We start from the raw sequence: 23,645 nt of genomic DNA, 5'->3' as shown, positions 1-23,645 counted from the left end.
GTTATTTGATGGTATTGAAGATGAACCTAGTAACGAAAAAAGCAAGATGATTCATCAAGAGAAAATTTATGATAATCTACCCAAGATTGAAGCAGAAATAATTTGGGATTCAGAACTACAACACATGATTATAGATATTGAAGATGCAATCAATTTTGTGCCATTGTTCGAAATTGTATGTTTTAAGGAGTATGACGAAATGTCTATTGGTGACATTACTCTACAACCCGTAGAATGTTCAATTGGAGTTGAATGGGTGTACAAGTCCAACCACAAGGCAACTGAAGAAGTAGATGATTTCAAAGTAAAGAAAAATTATATTGATGATATTTTGAAGGGATTTACCATGAGTAAAGACAATCATATATGAGCAATATTGAAGAGAAATTGAAGTTAACTAAAGATGATACTCGCGACTTTGTTGATGCAAACATATTTTAGAAAATTAATAGAGAGCCTAAAGTATGTAACTTCTACAAGGCTTGATGTTACTCAGGGCATGCTCAAGTCTGAAGATCTTGGTTTATAAGGGAGGTTGTTAGAAATTAAACCAGGATTAATTATTATTCCTAAGTTGTCTAGGATTTGGTATTTACTAGGTTACTTAATTCATGTCTAGTTAAGTTTTATTTACTAAATTCATATTGGAATAGGTTTTGTCAGTCTAGTCAAATTTGTTTTGCAGTATTATAAATAGGGGTGCTACTATATATTTTCTATTGTGGAGAGGTAGCTATGATGTAGAGAGATTCAAGAGTTTATGAGTTGTGAAAAAACCTCATATCACGTTCTCTCCCTAGTTTAATAGATTTCTTCTATATAGTCTTTGTTGGATTTTTTGCTTGTGCCTAAATTATTCTTGGAGTATTTCAATCCTTCAGTTACTAGTTTATTTCAACAAAAATAATGTCCTTGTATATTAGAAAATTATTTAACTTAAATTTTTCATTTCACTTTAATGACATACTTGCGTAGTTATAAAAATATCATGACATATTTAAAAAGTATATATCTTAGCAGTTAAAATTTAAAATAAGAGTAGAACTTAACTATCATTCTAATAAATATATATGTGAAAGATATACGTCTGGTATTCATTTTGATTTGATAAATATATGACCTTAGTAAGTGCCAAATACTTTTTTGCTTCCTTCATTTCCTATTCAAATAAATAATACAAAATGAAAGAGAGTATTTATTTACTTGCCTAAAATAACACGAAGATGCTAAAAGCAGTTAGGCAGGTTATAAACGCATAGTGTGAAAATCTTTTATATCCCTCAATTTTATTTTAAAAATCAAACTCCCCCTCAATATTGAACGATAGTCATTTTTTTCCTTTTATGTCCATTGACTTTTTAAATACCTATTTTACCTTTACATATCACCCCCTCTCTCTTTTACTTTTTTAAAATCATGATATTTTTCTATCTATATATAGATATAGAGAATAAGAGATTAAAACTTAAATATATGCATATGCACACACTCAGATACATACATACATATATACATACTTAATGCACATAATATTTAAATAAAAATCATAAAAAAATAGCTTTAGATTTTGTAATAAAATTATTAAAAGAATATTTTAATGAACTTAAGTAAAAATCTATATTAAGATAGAAAATTATTTAAACTATAGGTAAAATGTCTAGATTAAAAAATAAAATATTGTTCTATATAATATAAAAAAGTATTATATAGATGAAGAATAAAAAATATTAAGGGCAAAGTTGATATTGCATAGAATAAGAGGGGGAAAATGATTATTATTCAAAGTTAAAGGGGAACTTGATTTTTAGAGCAAAGTTGACTCTGAACGCATAAACAGATGCCTTTTTTAAGGTTTGACAAACAAGATCTAGGACCTCAAAACGAACCTACTCTGTAAATAATGAACTTATGATACATTTTTATTCTTAATCCGCAATTAATGCATTTAACCATTTTTGTCCTCTGTAAACATGACGTCTTCTTCGGCACGCTTATAAAATTTGCCTCCTCTCATAAAATTCCAAGCGGCTTTACAAGATCTTTGTCACTTCCTTCTTTGACCCATCCTCCTAGAAATTGCACAAATTCCACCATATTCCTGTATTGCACATAATATAAATCCAGTATTAGAATTACGAATACAGAAAAAGTAAAAAATCAAAATCAAAATCAAAATCAAACCGCCTTAACTAGCAGATCATAATTAGTTTTCGAAATCTTACCCAATCCTCCGTTGCTTTTCTTTTAGATCCTCTTTTTCTGTCATTCTCTTTTTCCCAATAACAACAACTCATTGCATGTGAAGGTTGATTTTGATTTTTGTGTTTATTCAAACTCTCTCTTCACGATTTTCTTACTCTTTCTAGAAGTATCCATTACTTTTTAGTCTGTGATTCGGCGAAAGTAAGCAATGGTGATCATGGAATTGCCGGAGAGCGTCGAAATGACGACGACGACGACGACTTCGGGTATTGAGAACCTCAACTCCGATCTTAATCACTCGGTTCGGAGGAGACGTGGCAGTAATGGTTTTGAGGCGGCTAGTGCAATTAACAGTTCGGATGCGAATATGAGCGAAGATAGAAGAGATGTGTGTGGCAGCGGTGCTGGATTGGAAACGGTGAATGAGCGGAGTAAATCGGTTGGTGAGTCCAGTGATGTAATTCGAAAGGAGGACGACAGGAATGATAATGTTGCGAATGGTGAGGAAAGCAAATCAACGGAAACAACAACGACGCCGTTTAAATTTGCTTACAGGGCGTCGGCACCAGCTCACCGGCGAATCAAGGAGAGTCCTCTCAGCTCCGACGCCATTTTCAAACAGGTGTGTGTACTATTCACCGTGCTATTTTGACCTGTTGCTGTGTTGTAATATTACAACAACAACACCCCAATATAATCCCAGTAGTGGGGTTTGTGTACGCACACATTACCCTGACCTGGCTAGAAGAGTAGAGGCTGTTTCTGATAAAACCTCGGCTCCCTCCCTCCAAGAACTCCCCACCTTGCTCTTGGCTGACTCGAACTCACAAACTCTTGGTTGGAAGTGGAGTTCCTTACCACCGGAGCAACCCACTCTTGTGTTGGAATATTACATTTCACAAATTCAGTTTCGTAAACTGTATGTAAGCTTATGATATTAGAATTTGAGTTTGCTAAGATGCTTTTAACAGAGGAGTTTAGCTTATTCTAGATGGTGTAAGGTTACGCCCAGTGGCGAAGCCACATGGTCACAAGGGTGGTCAACCCTTCGTCGAAAACTTGCACTGTGTATATAGGTAAAATATTACGTTTTAGAGGTATATAGCACATATTGAACTCGGGAAATTTTTCCATTTCTTTCAAATTTGAATACCCTTTGGGAAAATTCTTAGCTTTGCCACTGGACTTACGCCTAGTAGTTAGGTGACTCCTTATTTCTGCTTCCTCCTTGTCATAGGAGGTTTAACAACCCTCGTCTTTATTGGTAGCACGTTATTTTCAGATGTTTTTTGTGGTCTGTGATTTATATGAAGGCGTCTAACCACCTAAATTCATAAGTATTTCTCAGCTCGCTGATTACCTGTTAAAGGCTGGGAATGATAGTGGTGATAGTAAATGGTTAGCATAAGTAGAAGTACATAGACACTCAATATCAGGTCTATGTTTGAGTCGGAATAAATCATGCTATGAGCTGTTGATGACAGAGAACACCTTCTGCACCTTAATTATTTGCACTCTGCAGAACTGATAATTTTCTATTTATGATATTTGAGGGTTAATTTACTCGAGATTTTAAAGAAAGGAGAATCTTTGTCGTGATGGACTGCAAAACATGCTGACACGGCTGAAAAAAGAAGTGGATAGAGACATGGGCTTAAACAGAAGAAAATCTTATTTTTCTTCAAACAAAATTGTATTTCTTCATTTCATGTGGTCACATCCATGTTGTGAAATCCACAATGTTATGTGGTCATTGCTCACATTGTCATATGTGAAGTGGCTTCTGTTGAACTCGACAAATGAGTTGTTTGATGATGGTAAAAGAATCCAAAGTTAGACGGGGACATATAAGTTTAGGTTGTAACATAACTTTTAAATTTTTCATTGAACCACTTGCTCAACGATGAGTCAAACTTTATCTTTTGATTGGCTTTTGTTCTTGAGCTGGGAAAATATATTCTTATTGTCTGTTGACTCCATGCACTAGAATTATAAAGGATATCTTTCCCAAAACACAACATAATAAAGAGTCAAGTTCAGATCAATACAGATGATACTAAATGCTGAAAAATCAGGTGAAGAATAAGAAGCATACCACTATTATATGCAGTTAGGGTTTTCCATAAACCTATGTTGTCATCTGGCGACATGACTTTCACATTTGCTTGAATGATATTGTCTACTGAAAAGGATCAGTTGTATCTCAGTGTGCAGTAGTTTGTCCTTTTGATGCATGAACTTCAAAAAGACTGCCCGATAACAGTGTAAACTAGGTATTGCAAAGCGTCCTTGATGTACTTCGTTCAATCGCATGACTTAACCTAGCGTCTAAGTTAAAAATTTGCAATCCAAATTGCTTTCATGTTCTGTTTTCAGTTTTTAGATGTATCAACCTTTACTCTATGATTACCAAAAGGTATTCCTGCCACTGCCAATGATCATGCGAAAAGAAGTTTTGCTTACTCATCATCAAAAAGATAGTGTATTAAGACGAAGAGGTCAACCGAAAAGGTAGTCCTGCTACTGTCAGTGATCATGACACAAGAGAAGCTGTTCCTTAACCCATCATCTGAATAATATGTTCTGACGTTGCATGATCTAGGATGATATCATATTACGATATGGCCAATAGGTAATAGAATTGTCAATAGGTATTAGGTAATGAGTTCTTGTGATATTTGGTTTGATCACAGACAGGTATTTTCACCGACAGTTGAACGAGTAGAAATGTTTACCATGTACTGTGCTTATAGTGAAAAATGTAGCAGGAGACCTTGACAAATGATAAGAGTCACTGTGCAAAATTCTCAGTAATCACTTTTGAACTAATGAAGACAGTGGATATCTACAGATTAAAGAATCTTAATGTCGTGTTTTCTTAATTGCATTTCATGTGGCTCACAAGTGCTTATATCATAAGAGGTGTTTTGATGGGATATCAACTGCTGTCCAGTCTCTCAAAGCTTTTTGCCTAGTGTATTTATTTAGTTGGGCTTATCTAGCCCCTGTAGATTCTCCTGATAGTTATCTGAACTTTGTTAGCTCCCTAGTACTAAGCTGATTTTTTTTGCCTTTTTGTATTGGAGCTAGCAATTTTCATTACTTTTGTAACTATTCTGCATCTTCTTGATGCCATCAATGAAACCAATTACTTCATCAAAAAAAAAAAAAGTGCTTATACCATAAGAGTTACTATATTTTTTTATAAGGAGCATAAGAGTTGCTATGTTAGAGTTACTATGCTATATTATCAGTATTCAGTAATTTGTTAGAATTAACAATTACTATCAGTATTCACTAATTATTTATGAACTAATGAAGAAAGGGGAAGTTCACAAACTTTTAGTAGACCAAAGAATTTCAATTTTGCGTCTTGCTTGATTCAATTTCATGTGGCTCACTAGTGCTTGTAGCTCTGTACAAAAGCGGCCATAGAACTCTTTGCTAACGCCCAATATATGGTTCACGTGGTAGAGTCACGCAGGCCTGTTCAATCTCTGTGTGGTGGTGCTGATTGCTGTTAACAGCAGGCTGATTATCGAGAACTTGATGAAGGTATACATCTTTCTGTAATATCACTCTAATCAATTTGATTAACAATGCGATTTGTACCCTGGCCACTTGTATCAGTGTCACATTAAAGCCAAGCAATGAATAGGAATAGGAATAGGGTTACAAAAGATATGATATGTCATTTCAAAATGTTTTTTAAGTGTTGTGTTGCTGATGACAAACTCTTGACTACTATTGCAGTATGGCCTTTTAATTAGGGCTGGCTTTTGGTTTAGCTCGAAGTCGTTGAGGGATTGGCCGCTTCTAATGTGCTGGTATTGCCATCTTGAGTCCCTTCTCTTTCTCTGGTCTTAATACCTACTATTCTTTAGACAAAAAAATGAAAGTCTTGATGTGCTTCCAGTCTCAGTCTCCAAATTTTGCCGCTCGCTGCTTTTCTTGTGGAGAAGTTGGCACAGCAGAGGCATTTGACTGAGCGTGTAAGTCGAAATCACCACTTTTTCTCTGCTTTTTTTTTTCTTCCTAAAATCCTTCGTCGTTTATGAAAAGTGTATATTTCTTTCACATAGTGTTCTCTCTGATTCTTATTCCTGTTTATAATGAAGGAGGTTTATACTGGTGTGTCCGTGGCCGTTGTGTTTTATCCTTTTTGATGTTTTGACGATTGAACTTGTTATGATCCTTCATTACTTTAAGACTCGAAGTTAATCATGAAATTTTCTTTCTGATTCTGCAGGCGGTGGTTACTCTTCACATAACTATAACAACAGCTGCCATTTTGTATCCAGTTCTGGTCATTCTTGGGTATGTCCTTATGCTCTGTAGTCATGAAATTTTGATATACATCCTCTTAGAAGGGTATGATGGGCGGGCCTTGCTGACTGCCATGTTTGTGGTTAACTGAGAAATTCTTTAGCTACAACTGGTGAATATCTTAGATGTCAAAAGTTGCCCATTTATTGGGAGAGGAGCTCTGCATAGGAACTAATACCTGTTTCTAAGTTTTAACTGTTCGAGATGTTTTTAAACCTTCGTTTTGGGATATTGGGAAGGACGACTACTGATGTAAATTTGGATTACCAATTACGAGGGGAGAATTTTTAATTATACCTGTTTAACTATTACTCCCTCCGTTCCAATTTATGTGAACATGTTTAACTGTGCACGGAGTTTAAGAAAAAATGAAGACTTTTGGAATTTGTGGTCCTAAACAATTCAAAAAGGGGCCCAGAGTATTTGTGTGGTTATAAAAGTTTCTCATTAAGGGTAGAATTGTAAGTTTAAGCAAAATTGTTTTCAAATTTAGAAAGGGGTCATTCTTTTTGGAACGGATCAAAAAGGAAATAGGTTCACATAAACTGGAACGGAGGGAGTATTTCTGTAGGCTAGATGATAATATTGAAAATAATATCAAGTCAATGCGTTTTAAATTGCGCAGGTGTGATTCTGCTTTTCTGTCTGGTGTCATATTGATGCTGGTTGCTTGCATTGTGTGGATGAAGCTGGTTTCTTACGCACATACAAATCATGATATGAGACAGCTCGCAAAGTCTACGGACAAGGTATGATTAATCTATGTCCTCTTCTGATGGACCCAGAGGATGTGCAGTTGATTAAAGCTTCATTTGTGGTGTATTAAAAATCACTCGATTAACCAACTTTGCTCTTTAACCTTTGGAAGACTTGTTAGCATTCTGCTCCTGCGAGCGCTATTGAAGATATCGAGTCTCTTATATCTAGCTTATTTATGTTGTTAGGATGAAACTTCAGATGGGGATTTCTCTTATGATGTTAGCTTCAAGAGTTTGGCTTACTTCATGGTTGCGCCAACATTATGTTATCAGGTAGGAAAGGATCAGTTAAGCCTTGCAAAATTGATTTTTGATAAATGGAAGATGAAGAATTAACAACAAATTGGGGCATCAAGTACTGCATTGGCCCTTTGGGAAATCTGCTTTGTCATATGAATTAACAACAAATTGGGGCTCGATTATGTTTCCCATGTGATTCCTTTATTATCTTTTTTTAGGGATAAAAATGCCTGCAGTCTGTTTAGATGCACTGGGGTTACACTCAATGGATACCATAATCGAGTCCTCACTCTTCCTCCCGTCAGCAAGATTATATTCTTGTATTTGTAGTGATAGGATATCAATTATCCTTAGTGACCTGCCTGACATTGAAATAATGACTCAGTTCTTACCATTCCAATTCTCTTTATTGAATTGAACATATTCATCCGACAAGTGAGGCTTGCTCAGTTGGTAAAAGCACCTCCACCTACGACCAGGCTTGCTCAGTTGGTAAAAGCACCTCCACCTACGATCGTTAGGTCCTGGGTTCGAGTCATGCTGGAGGGGAAGTGTGGAAACACTATAGATCCTCCTAATTTGGGAGGGGTAAAAAAAAAAAAAATATATATATTCATCCATTTTGACTACTTTAGCATATTTTCTAGAACTAATTTCGGGTCTGGTTCAGAAAGACAACTCTCAACCAAAAAAATAAGCTACAACTGATCAAGATCAATAAACTAAGACTCTATTGGCAAAGTTCATTCCATGATTATCTTTATGGAAGGGCCTCTTTTCCTATTTGGATTTATAACTTATGGTGTTGCCCTCGTCCTTTCTCTTAAATATATATGCTTTCATGTTATTATTAAATCCCATTTTTAATCAAAAACCTATTTAAGGAGAAAAAGAGAGTTCACTCTAGGAGCTTTCTTGCATCAACTCATTATTTTTTGGGTTTATTTATTCTGTTATCTGAAGCTTAGCTATCCCCACACTCCATGCATTCGCAAAGGTTGGGTGGCACGCCAATTCATCAAGCTGGTAATATTTACAGGATTGATGGGATTTATCATAGAACAGGTGATTTTTTCTTGAAGGTTCAAACTGCATTTGCTTCAGTAAAGCGTAAATATATTCTGACGGGATGCATCCTTGTGCAGTACATTAACCCAATTGTGCAAAACTCACAACATCCTTTGAAAGGAAACCTTTTATATGCCATCGAGAGGGTATTGAAGCTTTCGGTTCCAAATTTATATGTCTGGCTCTGCATGTTTTACTGCTTCTTTCATCTTTGGTACGTCCCTCTACCTTTAGTTCATATACTCTTTACATCTTTTCCCTATGTTCAATGTACGAATCGTTTTTCTTGCCAGAGATTTGTGCTTTAAAATTGATTACAAGAATCATTAACATCATTGAAGTGTATGTCTGCACAGTTTCCCCCTTTTTCAATTGAAACATGTTTATTTGAACTTTTGATGGTCATTTACTAACTGTTGAAGCATGGATTACAGTTTACTGTAATTGGAGTTTCGAAACACAATTAGTGCTTACAGTATATATCCCCCCCCCCTAAATCTCAAATAAATAAATAAATATATATATATATATATATATAAAGAGGAAAAAAGTCCCAAGAACAAGAAAGTGCCTTTAACTTGTGAATGCCTTAATGCCAAGGCTGTTCGAATCCTTTGAACAGTTATGATTATTCACATGACATTAGAACTCATCTCATCAGATGTTTAGACTTTAGACAATGTATTCTTCCTTGTCTTTGTTAGTGTTAAAGCATCAAAATCATGACATCATGATTTATCTCTTTGCTTTTTCTTCGAAATGGCTTTGGTGTTAATGGATATGAAAAGCTTCACCTTCTCCATGAAGTACAGAGCATAACGTTTTATCCCTGAATTATTACTGAAACAAATATTTGGCTTATGTGCCCTTGCATCAAAGCGAATGAGCTCTATTTACATCATTTAACTTTGTATTCAGGCTAAATATACTTGCGGAACTACTATGTTTTGGTGATCGTGAGTTCTACAAGGATTGGTGGAATGCCAAAACAATTGATGAGGTAGATTCAAATATCACTTTGACTTTTTGGTTATATCTCAACTGTTTCAGAGCTGGTTGGAGTTTCTTATTCATTTTGTTACGTGATTACCCTGCTGCGGCTGCTGTTATCAGTACTGGAGGATGTGGAATATGGTATGCGTATCTGCCTTTTTTTCTAAATCATTGCCTGATTCTTATGCATGCAAACATGTGGTTGTCTTGTTGACCAAGAAGTAGAATACCAAAAGTACATTTTCGAATGATGTTATATCCTGTTGTCATTCTTGGTTTGTTTTGTTACTCAGTACAGCTTTTTTTAACAGAAGCAAATGTCTGTCTTCTCTTTCACTCCACATTTTAACAAAAGATCTTCAACATGTGACTAATGCAGAGGGCTATATTGTAAAAAGAAGTAGGTGGTGAAGTGTAAGCCTAAAGAGTATGGACACCAACGTGTGTCCAGAAAATTTAGTTGGTAAAATGCAAAAAAGCTTAAATAAAAGGTATAATCAAGTCACATGAGAGAGATTTTCCGCAATGCGAGATCAAAACACTCATGTGTCCTAAGACTTGCATAAAGAAATTCTATCCAGGTCCCCTTTGGTTCATGTGCTTTACTGGTAATGGAGGACAAAGTAGTTGTGGGATTTAAGGTTGTGTAATAAGGTCTCTTGGGATCGGTGCAGCTTTGCAAAATCGAAGTGCAAGCACATGATATTAAGTTTACATCTTTGTCAAGCATTTCTCGTTATTCGGCAACATTAGTAACCATGTATCTGGTGGTTATTGCAGCCTGTTCATAAGTGGATGGTTCGTCACATTTATTTCCCTTGCTTAAGAAACGGAATTCCAAAGGTACCTTCTTACTCTTAATTGCTCTTTTGGGCTTCTTTGTATCCTATTTCCTTCTGCTCTCCTCTCCTAATTAACTAATTGTATTTCGTCTGCTTTTCTTTTTACCTTGCTGAGGCAGAAGGAATTACCTTTACTTCCATTTCTGCGGCAATCTATGTTCACTTGATGAATTTTTATTCAAAATGCTCTTTCTCAGAAAATTTATGATAGCACTTCCATCTTTCATCTCTGGCCGATTTCAAGCACCAATATTTCCAGTGTAGATGGGTATAAAATCTCAAGATTACACCTATATTCGGAATGAAATAGCAAAAGAAAAGAAAAAAGCTTGCCTCTGATATTCGGCCTTCATAAAGTACTTTTTTAGCTGGCAAGTTCAGTGTAGTGTTTACATTTTCCTATCATATTCTAATTGGTGAGTCTGTAAATAGGATAAAACGCCCACCTGCTGCTTCAAATGATCTTGCACTCACTGCTTTGACAAGACTAATACTCGCTAACACTTGGTGCAGGGGGTCGCAATACTGATTGCTTTCCTTGTATCTGCTGTTTTCCACGAGGTATATTGTTTCTGTCCCTCTTCCACATTTTATAATGAAAGGAGGTAATATCCGCTTACGATTGGCCTGAGATGACATGTTCCGGCGTATCTGCAGCTGTGTATTGCTGTTCCATGTCGCCTTTTCAAGTGGTGGGCATTCATGGGAATTATGTTCCAGGTAATGGCATTTAACATAGTAATTTAACATGTTATTGGAATTAGGTTACCATTTTCACCAGGTTGCCTGTATACTTACCCGTAATTACCTCATAAGCGACCTAACGAGTAAATGTTTTTTACATCGCTAGTGCATCAAATTTAAACGCGTTTTTATTTATGTTTCCAAAGAACATTGCTTTTAAAGCAGAACCAATTGAAAGCCAAGGTCTACTATCTTTGTTCTCCATGCTGAATGTTAAAATATGGTGTTGTATCTCAGGTTCCTTTGGTCATACTCACAAACTTCTTACAAAACAAGTTCCAAAGCTCGATGGTATGTTTTAGGGAGCGGTTATATTTGCATACGCTAAGCTGATTTCTTTTTTTCTTCCCCCTTCTAAATCCATGTAGAATATAATTGCAAGCGATTGATATTAGATTATATATGGGAATGTTTGTAGGTGGGCAATATGATGTTCTGGTGCTTTTTCTGCATTCTTGGTCAGCCAATGTGTGTGCTTCTGTATTACCACGATGTGATGAATAGAAAAAGCAGTGCACGTTAAGCTTCATCCAGGGATGAATTGTTGTATGAGCAAGTATTTTAAGTTTTGGATCCCAAGCTCTATTCTACTGTTTCTGGCAAGGCATTCCTGCTATTTCCTTCATCAGTTCCAACAATATTCAGATGATACGAAATATCTGTTTGGAATGCACAACACAAGCCACGGCCAGAGATGCTGATGTCTCACATTTTATTGTGTTCTTCATGTCGGAGAAATGTAAAATACTATCTTGAGATAACTCTCATGTTAGTAAATACCTTTTTGCCTCTAATTTCTCATTCATCTGTTCTTCTGCTTCAGGCTGGCTGTGATTCTAGCATGAAATGTAAACAATAACTGATAAACAAAGCCGATTGGATTTAGATTGTTACTCTTAAAAAACAAAAAACAAAAAATATATAAGCGATTTGTTCCTACTCTATTTGGTAGTATTTCGGACCTGTGAAAGCATGATGCAACTGTATTTTTCCGTTGACGGTATAGAAAAACAAACAACAACAATAGTTATACCTCAATCCCAACAAGTTGGGGCTCATATAACAACAATGATAGAACTAAATTTAGTAATGTCTATGTCCTATTTTTATATGATTTTTAACTTCGAGTTTCCAAAATAAAACTAGTGTTATAATTTTTTTTTAAAAGGTTCTTTGTCACCTAACAATGTTTTGGAAAACTAGAACACTGGATTTAATCTGTTCCCCCAAAACCTAATGCTGATCATCAATTCTATCGTTTTCTAGACTTGTACATTAGTAAGAGACTTTTATTTAAAAGCTCTAGAAAATTATGGTTGAATCTTTCTTCCGGATTGAAAGATAACGACTTTGAGTCTAGAGATAAGCTTAATTTGGTACATTCAATCTTTCCTTTTAATTTATGTGGTGATGCATGATTCTGCTTGGAGTTTAAAAGGAAAAAAATTAAAATTAAAGTTATATATTATTTATGTGATTATAAATTATCTCATTAGTAAAAAGTTAAAATTAACTCTAAATAAAAAATGTATCACATTTATTTTGGATCATAGAGTATAATAATGGGACAAAAAATATAAGAAGTGTTGATTTAGTGTAATTTACTCTTTCTTTTAGGAAACAGAAGTCGTGCTACGCGTTCATTGCTGACCATTTTTAGACCACCTTATTCGTATCGATCAGAATCACATGCAATTCTACCTTATAAGTACCACCCCCATTTTGCACCGACACAACACAATCTTAAAAAAAGCAAAATCCACAGCTGAATTACATGAACTACTACCCCCAAATTCAAGAATCAGAAACATCGAAGATTTCCTGAAAAAGGAGATTTTTAGCTTCCAAAAATGGAGGACTTCAGATCTAAGTCATATAACAATTCGAGAACACAAGCTGAAAGCTATAGCTATACTACTACTGATGTAGGCTACGGTAACGGTAACGGTTACGGGGAACCCAATCCAAACCCAACTGGGTTTCGAGGAGATCTACGATGTTACAGTGCTTCCTATGCATCTTCTTCAAATAATAACAACAATAATACCCAGATGGAGTTGTCGGCGGCTAAAGATGTAAAATTCAAGAAAGGCGGCAAGTCAAGTAATGGTTCTGTTTCTAAGAGCTGGAGTTTTAGTGACGCAGAGTTGCAGAGGAAAAAGAGGGTGGCTAGTTATAAGGTATACACAGTTGAAGGAAAAGTGAAGGGATCAATAAAGAAGAGTTTTCGTTGGATTAAAGAGCGGTGTACCAAAGTTGTCTATGGCTGGAGGTGATTATCTCCACATACAAAAAAAAAAAGTTCAAATTTTTATGATTCACTTTCAAGTATGTTATACAGTGTTTTTTTCTGGTTAAAACTCATTTCTGATATATTTTACTACTGGAGTAATATATTATTGCCTTGGATGAGTAATTAGCTACCTCTGTTGCATTTAGTGGGTAAGAAAATTATTGCTGCTCTAAGGTTAGCTAAATTTGCGAATTGCTTTAGCTTGATGCATTTCTGTTTTTGATCAATTTGTTTTGTTTGGCGAAATTAGAAAAGTACTATGTTAGTATCTTTTTTTCGGGGTTCTACAGAGAGTGAGTTGCATAACTTGGTGCATAAGATACAGGGTAGTGTAATGTGATCCATCAGCGAGTTTTTAAAGGTGTCACCTTTGCTTAGCATAGAATGCCCTAATCAACTTCCTTATTTTTATTATTTGTTTTAATGTTTTGGGGTGGAGTGAAGAGAGAGGCGGAGCCGAGATTTGGAACTTATGAGTTCAGTATTCTAATTCTTTTAAGTTACCGGGTTCTAAATTGGTAGTTTGCACATAATTCATTCTTAAGACATACAGGATTTGGGCAAAAGTTATTGGGTTCAGCCAAACCCGTATCCGAGGGCTAGCTCCGCCCCTGAGTGGGGAGAGGAAGATTGTGTGGAAAAGGCAATGGAGTTTGCTTGAATTGCGCCAACGCTTAGTAGATAAATGAATTGGCTCTTATTATAAGTTTCGAATAACGGAGTGTCCGGGCTACCTTGTTACACCTTGACTATTCCATTAAGTAACTTGCATCCTTCCATAAGTATAGGTACTATAACTTTGCCACGCTAAGCTTGATGGGAAGAAATCACATAAGCTTTTTTGCCTCAACTGAGATTCGACGTAGTCCCCTATCATCTTCATTTAACTTCATCGGCTGCTAGGTTACATCCTTGGGTGCAGATCAATGAATTCATACTTGGAATGTCATAATTAGATCTATCGATTCTACCAACTTCTAGAGTAAGCTGATAGGTGCCCTTGTATTTGAGAGCTTGAAGCAGTCTAGTGACTTGTAGTTTTAGACATTTGCTGAGAAGAAAAAGCTTTATCCATCACTGAGCCATTACTAATTCTCGACGTATTGGAATGATTTCTGCTCTGGACACTGGAGTTGTGACTTGTGAGATATGAATAGGACCATATTTACCCTTTAGGGAAACTGTACTTTGTTTAATGAGAGTTTTCCTTGACGAAACTTGAATCTCCTTCAACTGTTTACTTCATCATGTAGTCAAATCCTATTCTTGCAGAGAATAACTTTCCAGATTATATAATATTTCCCAAGAAAGTATTCCATATAGTATAACCAATTGTAGTTTCCTAGTTTAGATTAGTATATACTTCAACCCTTCCTTTTTGCCCTCCTATTAATATTATCTGCTTTATGCTTTGCTTATATTCTTTTTCGTTAATGCTAAAGCACTGTCGTGTTCTGGCTAGAACAGCCTTGTGATGTTCCACAGCTTTTTAAGGTAGATGCAAGATAGAAGAATGGTGTATGCTGCATTTCTTATTTTCTTTATTTTCATGTTTCGGTTAAGATTAGTCAATTTGGTTATAGAGAAATTGGATGGTTAGCAAACATTGGACTGCCTTTAAAAACCAGTTCAGTATGAATTTGTGTCGAAAAATTAGACTAATTTCCAAAGGCTGATGGTGATATATATGTTCAAGATTTAGTGAAGCTGCATTTTGCTGAGTGCTCTGTGGTATTAAAAGCAGATTTCTCATTGTTGGGATTAAAGAGTCGAGCTATATTTAGACAGAGCTATGTGCTTAGTATTGAAAATGTTTTGGTTCATAATAAGTTGAGGGATTTTAGATAAAAGTGGCTTCTCTGCTGGTGTAACATCTAATTATTGCAGGAATTTCTTTGTTTCAAATACAGCTCTTTGTGGAGTGCTTCGACTTGAAGTTGCCTTTTAGATTTGGAATTTTGTCCTTTTACACAAAAAAGATCTGCCCGTCAGTTTGCCGTGGGAAGAAGATATTTGGCAACTCAAAGAGCTAGGAGAGGTGAAAATCAACAACTAAAAACGTAAAGAACGTAAAAGAGGCTTTGATTCAGTCTTAAAAGCGCAGTGTGTGATGTGTGCGTTAGGCAAACAAATATTTAAGTGGAGAAAGCCAAAGGGACAGACCAAATACCTATCAAATTTTGAACCGTGTGCCAGTTGGTCCTATAGGCATCCAACTCTAAAATTTGATATCGAACTTATCCTAACTACACAATATGAAACAAATTTTTTTGGGAGAAAATGGTATGTTGCAGTCTATTTCTGCACACCTCGTATATTAGACGAGTTTTTTAAAAGAGGACATACAAAGTTGAAACTCTTATCCATTTAACACCTGAATTTATAGGCACGATGTAAGCTCTTGTTGCACGTGATGATTTCATCCACTAATGATTTGAGATAAATAAATAGAGAATAAGTTAAAGTTCCTAGATGCTCTATAAGAATGCATCGCTATTTCTTCCCACTACTAATAAAAGCTTTAGTCTCGATTACAGGAGCAATACTTTCTCCATTTACTATCTTCACTACAGTAACCAAACGACTCATGCCTTAGCTCTAGTTGACTTTCTTAGGGGCAGAAGAAACGTTGGGAGATCATTACACGATATATTAAACATATAGTGATCATTGCACCCAACGACACCCAACCTGATAAGTATAGAGCATCGGGAATTTTAGAATTACAATGGCCAATGTACAGTTCTACTAATCCCCAACAGTTGGACAGAATTAAAAGTTTATAGACGATTCTGCATGCATGCATGGCATTGATTTATAAAGAGCCATGCACCATATCGAAGTTCGTATTAACAGGTAACAGCACCTCACCTCCTGTGCATACCCACCACCTGGATCTATTTATTTGCGTAAAGATCTTTTGCCAGCTTGAACAATAGCAGCTAGTTCCCTAATTTCCAACCCGCAAATTCGAAGAAAAATTAACTTTTGGGGCCGCAATCTATCTGATGTCTACCACACAGGTAAAAAGATTTACAAGAAAGTGAAAAGGGTTTGCAATCAATGAGCCCTCTCTTCGTCATCAAAATGTAGAGCCTCAATTCCTTTGATTGTGGTTTCGTAGTTCTTTATTCCAGAAGTATTCTGGCCAGATGAAGCATATCTAGGATCGGACGATCCACCAAGTGGAGAGCTTCTATGTCCACCTGATAGTTTGTGCATGGTCCCTGGACTTGCCTCAGGTGTGCGAGAATGTGTAGGGTCAGAGTCATTCCCCATTGTGAAAGTCTCACGGCTCCCGGAGACTAGACCTCGCCTCAGAGATCCACTAGATCTTCCCATAAAAGTGGAGCTTGATAGCTGCAAATATTGGTAGGATTCAGAAAACTGGGGGAAAAAAAGTTGAAGACTTGTGGTGTAGCACAAGAGTAAACTTCAATTTTGACAGCTTTGAAACCTTAAAAACACCATTTAGTATTTAGTTTTCGTTCAAGCCAAGTTAATATCGAACTACCATATTTACCCAAGGTGATAGCATCTTAGGGAAAATTTATCAGCAGTAATGGAAGACTTGTACCAAGAAACTTTCACTGTAACAGCTTCACAAGCCTTGATTGTCAGAGCATCACAAATCTCCCCCTAACGGCCTTTCAGGGCCTCTAGCATTTGAAATTTACTTTCTCTTTACGAAGGTTTTACTTATTCAATAACTCAAACTCACCATAGCATCCCTGCTCGTGGAATCATTTCCGATAGGACTCTTCTGCCTGGATAAACTTCCAGCATTTATAAGTGGCCCAGAACTTCTCCTCCGAGAAGGCTCTGCTGATTGTCTTCCTTCTTCTTCACCTGCAAAAAATGTAGGAGAGCAGATAAAAAATGAGATTCTCATAAAAATAGAGACACTTGACCAGTAGTTAAGTGTAGTTAGCAAAAGCCAGACACAAGCTGAAATAGAGACAATGTGGGAAATAACCTGACTGCCTTTCTACATTTGGAATAACTGGAGGCATGCCTGAGCTGGGTCCGGCACTAGGGCCCTAGGAAAAAAAAAAACCAACGGTTGTCAGATACAAGCACATCACACATGAAGAATGAAAAACGAGATGTTAACCACTCACAAGAGGTCGGGAAGGAGGAGCTGCAATTTGTGATTGCTGATACTTCAAAATAGTCCAATCAAACACATAGTCAAACTGAAAGCCTGCAACAGGAAACAGAATTGTAACAGAAAGCTAGTTGTATATTACCAAATAAAGCCAAAAACAGCTTCCAAAAGCTTATTAAGACCTTCACGGATGAAGAGATCACGGAATATTCTCTTCAGATAAGCATAATCTGGCTTATCCTCGAAGCGAAGAGAACGACAATAATGGAAATATGATGCAAATTCAGTAGGATAACCACGACACAGAGCCTGCAGAAACAGAGATCAGCTGTTTAGGCTCCATAGAGAAATATTTTAAATAATACAATCACCAAATCTGTAAATAAATTACCTCAATAGATGTTGAAACCTTCTTTTCACTAATTTTCTCATACTTCTGCTTCTTAGTTCCTGCTTTCAGTCCTTGCCAAGGAAGACTGCAATAAATAGATGTCAAACACAAGCAGAACAAAAATAAGAGGATAGATTGCAGCAAAAAATCACCTTCCTCTGAGGAAGTACATAAGAACATATCCAAGAGACTCCAAATCATCCCTCCTGCTTTGTTCTACAATTACCAAAATAATACATTAAGACAATGAGTCAAAAGACAGCAGAGTTCAACCGTCAGAAGAGTGAAGAAGCAGGGCTAAATACCAGAACACTTACCGATACCAAGGTGAGTGTTCATGCTAGCATATCTTGCAGTGCCGGTCAAGTTTTTGTTCTCTCTGCAGTGCAAAATACCAGAAAATACCATATAAGCTAACAGGCATGATAGGATTCACAAATGCTGTAATGCATGTGCTTGAACATTAAAAAAAAAGAAAAAAGATCAAGGACACTCTGAATGAATAGTGCACAGCCCTCTGTTGTACTTTTTTTTCCCCTCTGTTGTACTTCAATTCTAAGCTGGAATACCCAGATATTCACACACAAGATTCTAGGACATTCTGAATAATAATGAGCTTCCCTCCGTTGTACTTACAATTTTAAGCTGGGATATCCAGATTCACACAAGGTTTTCTTTAGGAAACAGAAGGGAACAAGAAGGACTGGTATTTTTCAAGATTTTAGCACAATCATTAGCCTCCTCTCATTTCCTTTTTCTTCCAATTCCTTCCATCCAAGCATAATATTAAAGTTTTCAGTAGGAATACATGTGTTCATCAAGCAGAGCACATCATACATTTCGTATTGTATTATAGCCCATTATAGACAAAGCAGAATCTTGCATTGTCATATTAAAATCTCAAAACAACCCTAGCTGTAACTTTACATAACGCTCAACTGAAGCCAATAGATTATATCTGCTGTGGTTATTTAAAAACTATTAAACATTTTCTTTTTTCTTATGAAATAAGCAATTTGTACTTAAAAGAGAAATCCGAATAAACTTTCATATTGAGTAATGATGTCGTTTTTTTCGAGGTAAAGTATTTTGTGCTATGACGAACGTTGTAAGCACCCTGATAATTTAGGCAGAGATGGCCTGGAGCTGTTCCTATCTTTTTGCAGTCCTTTCATGTGTAATCCTTGCATCTTCTTGATGCCTTTTAATGAAATTTCTTACTTCATAAAAAAAAGTATTTTGCATTATGATGTCCTCACTGGTAGGGGCTTTAAGTTGACTACAAATCAGTTTGCTTCCAATGCTAAAGCCAAGTCAAAGCTTTTAAAATATAGGAAAAGAACAAAAGGAGCAAGAGGATATTCACTACATTATCCAATAGAGCAAAAAAGACGACGAGAAATAAAGGTGTTGTAAACACTTGTTATCCTACCAAGCAAGCAACTCATAATCAACTAACCGGTAAGGAATGTGCTGGTGAGTTGAAGTGTCTCGATACTTTTTGGCTAGACCAAAGTCAATTATGTAAACCTGCATTTTTTTGTCAAAACAAAATGGTAAGGGAAAAATATCCTACAAAATCGTGGAAATAAAAGAAAAGATATAGTAATAAGAATGTGGGACCTGATTTGCACGTCTTCCCAAGCCCATAAGAAAATTGTCTGGCTTGATATCTCGATGCAAAAATGATTTGGAATGAACAAATTCAACACGATTTATCTGCAGTAAATGCCAGAATAGCCATATAACCAACATATTTTAAGAAGGTTTACAAATGCTAAATTTAAAGATTTAAACAAAAGATTAACCATTTGATCTGCAAGCATTAAAACTGTCTTCAGGGAAAGCTTCCTGCTGCAAAAATTAAATAAATCTTCAAGACTGGGTCCTAGCAAATCCATGACCAGAACATTGTAATCTCCCTCCACGCCAAACCACCTCACATTTGGAATACCAGCTACAACAGAAGTACTAGAATTACAATGCTACAAACTAGACAAGAGAGCAGATATGTTTTAAAAATGAAAAAGTAAAAAAAGGACACAGGAAAAGCCATTACTTCCTCCTTGAAGAATTCTATACAACTTTGACTCATATAGCAACTGAGGATGCTTTGTCTTGACATTTTCCTGCAAAAATATTTAACATCTTGAAGCATAACAAAAGATATAGATGAATAGCCATTTATAGTGTGATAAGACATAACAAGCCAAGATCTTAAAAAGCCATAAGCAAGGAGAGCACCTTGCTTGGTCCTTAATTATTTTTTACAAGGATCTTGCAGATATTTGTTATAAACGAATATGCTACACATGAAATTCATCACCTAATGCTAGTTCAACAAGCAAGGAATATGTCAAAATCCTAGATGCTGGTGGGATGGAATATGTTTCAGAGCTAAGACCAGGGCACCGTTACATAGTAGTCTTCAGAAAGTGCTGACTTTGACGATTTGGTTTGTAATTCTTACTATAGAAATGAGATGAGTTTGATATAGCTTTCCCTCAAACACCAAATTTAAAAGTTTATTTCAATATTTTTCTAGGAAAAGTTGGAAACCTGCAACACGACTACAAAAATACAGTAACACTATCAATTCTTTTTCAGTTTGGTTCGGAATCTTTTCATAGGTTTCCGTGGAAATATGTGGATACATTAAACCATGACAAGGATCAGCATGCACTAATAAGCCAATCGTAAAATGCATCAAAGACGTCCTCCACTAGTAAAACCTTTGCTTTTTCTCCATATATCCATGTCCTAGGATACTTTAAGATTAAAGCTTCCTGAATGCCCACTTAAACTCAAGCAAAGAAGACTCCCCCTTTAAGCAATTGACAGTGTTCTTTAGGCTCTCCCTGTTTCAGCAATGAAACAAGAAGCAATACAGAAAGCTTTGACCTAGTTGCACTCAGATGAACACAGCCCGCAAAGGCCTTGAAGAATGCACCTCAACCAAGCAAGTAAACTCCGTGCACAACGTGACGAAAGAAATTCAAACATCCTCAATTTCCACCCACAACAGATGGATATGGGACTACTTCAACATCCAAGGGGGTGCAGCCTAGTGGTCAACGAAGTTGGATGAGAACTCAGGTTCAAATCCTAACAGATGCAAAAAAAAAAAAAAAAAAAATACTACGTGATTTCTTCCATCTGCATAAGCCATAGTGGGCACAGCTACCCGGTAGTTGGTAGGAGATAGCAGATATCCAACGAATTACTCGATATGGCTCAAACTGGCCCACACACCACCGTCGTCCAAATAAAAAAATGGAAGTACTTCAACTATATTATCCTACTATGTCAACATCAATTGCCTCAATTGATATCTAAGTTTCCAGAAACAACACATTCCAAAAGAGACAGTAAATTAAAATACAATAAAAAAAAATGCAATAAGAGTAATGTAAGCACAAGTATAGTAAATTACTGGTACAAATAAATAAATGAATGAATAAACCCACTCACCAGCTTAATTGCCAACTCCTCATTAGTCTGAATATTAGTACCTACACAACCAACGAAACAAAAATAAATAAATTTCTCAAAGCCACAACAACACAAATAAATTGACAAATTCTCCGGGAAAAATGAACTCACCGAGATAGATCTCACCGAACGATCCACTGCCAATTTTGCGACCAAGTCGATACTTGTTACCCACACGAGACTCCATTCAAAAATTGAAAAAAAAAAAAAAAAACTAACTAGGTCAACCTTCGATTCCTAAAGAAAACTTCCAAAACCCCAAAATTTTCAAATGCCAAAAAAACAAAACAAAAAAAAGGATTTCAACTATGTTCTAAACAGAGATCCGAAGGAGTTCAATAATGAAAATCAGTTTTTTTTCCCTCTATCTACAAAGCTAGGGTTAGGTTGAAGCAGGTAACAGAGAAAGAGAAGATTAAAAAGAAAATAAAATAAAAAAGAAGAAAGAATTTGAATAGATGCTCTTTTTTCCTTTATGTTTTTTATTTTTTGCTTTTTGAGTAGTAATAAAGTGCTTTGCGTGGTTACGGGGCATAATTTGGAGGATAATTCACGTGCCGACAACACGCGTGATGGAAGTTTCCATGGAATAGAAGATTGGCGCTGTTAAAAATGTGGGGTATGGACACGTGACTTCTCTGGCAAGTTATCTACTGTCACGTGACGTAATTTTTTCTTCTTTTCTTCTTTTTGTTATTTAATGATCTAATATTCGATATTTATTGGCCACTAATTCGAATTCATGCTCGCGGTTAGTTTAGGAGAGAAGGCTACTTTGCAAAGTGCCCGATGAGTATTTTTTTAAATTTATCTAAGTGAACATAGAGTTGAGTGTGTTTTGACTCTATCTTACAAACATATCAAGATAAAGAATAGGAAAGAGTCTTTTATATTTATTTGTGATTTCTGAAGAACGTATGAGGTGAAAATTTCACGTACGATTATGTAATATCGATGGATATAGTGATGTTACCATCGATTATGATTATCTAATAGTTAATGTACAATTGATATAGTGGAAGCAAGTCAAAATATGATTTTGGAGTGAAATTTGTGGCGTCAACCCATCATATTTATCGATTTCGCACTTCTTTCACCATTTTTCTCTTATCTTTTAGATTTTTCATCAAGAAAAGAAATGGTATCGATGGATTAGAAACCGATTTTATTTTATTATTTTATATTGCACATAGTTTATATGACCACCGGATCCAAAAAATTGATTTCAAATGTTATGTAGAGCTTAAAATGATAATGAAGTAGCGTTATGCACAAACAAAATGTCTTAAAAGAAACAATTGATTAATTATTGGAAGCAGATTTCGTTTCTTCTCTTTTATTAATTTTCACTTAGTTTATGACTCCAAAAACATCCACTTCAAATGCAATATTGTAGAGCTCAAAATGTCGTTGAAGTAGAGCTAGGCACAAACACAATTTACGTTCTAATCAAAAAGGAAACAATCGATCAAATCAAAATTGGACATCTGAACCTCGTTTATGCATGAGAGTGAATAAAGTATGTACTGAAAAAAATCAATTCAAAGTACTACAGTGCCACATTTAGGGCAAGGACTCAAAAATTTACTTTACTGTTATACCGGGATGTTGTTATCATATGTGATTCTCATAATATGAATTCCTCGACCCTGCGTGAATGAAGGATACCTTGCACCAGGCTGTCCGATTACGGAATTTCGATAAACCAGTTTGTATAGGGTAAAATATAATATGACACATAACTGACTAAAATGAGGACATGTGGAATCCAAGATGGAATGGTTGAGGACCGAATGCAGCCACTGCGCTTCACCGGAATGGATAACGTTCATAAAAGTGTATTAAATGCCCTGCGTCCGGTAGCATTTACTAAGGAATATTCTACAGTATTAAGAGCGATGGTCCGTTATAGAGAATTTGGCATTTATGCTCAACGTTACATCTTTATCAATGACCCTCATAATTGGCATTAAAGGAGGGCACGATCCTAGGACCTCTCTCCCTAGGCATAATAAATAATGAGCTCAGTTACCATTATAAAGAATACGAAATTTCTAGCAAGAACATATACTATATTTTATACAACGCTTTATACAGTTTCACTTTCTTGCTTTTTGATCTCATCACTGCTGTCTTCGAAAACCGTGCTCACGAAATCACTATCTTTGCTATTTCATCTACATTCTAA

At 35.9% G+C, this 23,645-nt stretch overlaps 3 protein-coding genes across 3 annotated transcripts; 2 read left to right on the top strand and 1 right to left on the bottom strand.

The window, feature by feature from the left end:
* The first annotated feature begins 1,896 nt into the window (after positions 1-1,896).
* LOC104100752 (diacylglycerol O-acyltransferase 1A-like) lies at positions 1,897-12,115 on the top strand. Its single transcript, XM_009608062.4, has 16 exons — positions 1,897-2,824; positions 5,677-5,757; positions 5,956-6,029; positions 6,119-6,194; positions 6,452-6,519; positions 7,154-7,277; positions 7,473-7,559; positions 8,490-8,591; positions 8,672-8,808; positions 9,513-9,594; positions 9,708-9,728; positions 10,368-10,430; positions 10,943-10,990; positions 11,087-11,149; positions 11,411-11,464; positions 11,592-12,115. The coding sequence occupies exons 1-16, from the start codon at positions 2,411-2,413 to the stop codon at positions 11,694-11,696; spliced, it is 1,599 nt and encodes a 532-aa protein (XP_009606357.1). The 5' UTR covers positions 1,897-2,410; the 3' UTR covers positions 11,697-12,115.
* Positions 12,116-13,023: 908 nt separating this feature from the next.
* Positions 13,024-13,449, top strand: LOC104100753 (uncharacterized). Its single transcript, XM_018772290.3, has one exon. It carries the CDS (start codon positions 13,024-13,026, stop codon positions 13,447-13,449), a length of 426 nt encoding a protein of 141 aa, XP_018627806.1.
* A 2,667-nt stretch (positions 13,450-16,116) lies between these two features.
* Positions 16,117-21,939, bottom strand: LOC104100754 (casein kinase 1-like protein 1). The gene is made up of 14 exons (XM_009608064.4): positions 21,569-21,939; positions 21,437-21,477; positions 20,025-20,094; positions 19,774-19,922; positions 19,589-19,684; positions 19,425-19,495; positions 18,283-18,344; positions 18,118-18,181; positions 17,966-18,050; positions 17,757-17,883; positions 17,588-17,670; positions 17,443-17,506; positions 17,188-17,315; positions 16,117-16,826 (listed from the first exon to the last, which is right to left on the bottom strand). Exons 1-14 carry the CDS (start codon positions 21,642-21,644, stop codon positions 16,527-16,529), a joined length of 1,416 nt encoding a protein of 471 aa, XP_009606359.1. The 5' UTR covers positions 21,645-21,939; the 3' UTR covers positions 16,117-16,526.
* Positions 21,940-23,645: the final 1,706 nt, after the last annotated feature.

The sequence above is a fragment of the Nicotiana tomentosiformis genome, chromosome 7 (genome assembly GCF_000390325.3).
Source record: "Nicotiana tomentosiformis chromosome 7, ASM39032v3, whole genome shotgun sequence".
In the NCBI taxonomy this organism is placed as follows: domain Eukaryota; kingdom Viridiplantae; phylum Streptophyta; class Magnoliopsida; order Solanales; family Solanaceae; genus Nicotiana; species Nicotiana tomentosiformis.
The sequence above is the reverse complement of the archived record's forward strand: the minus strand, read 5'-3'. Positions and strand labels throughout refer to the sequence as shown.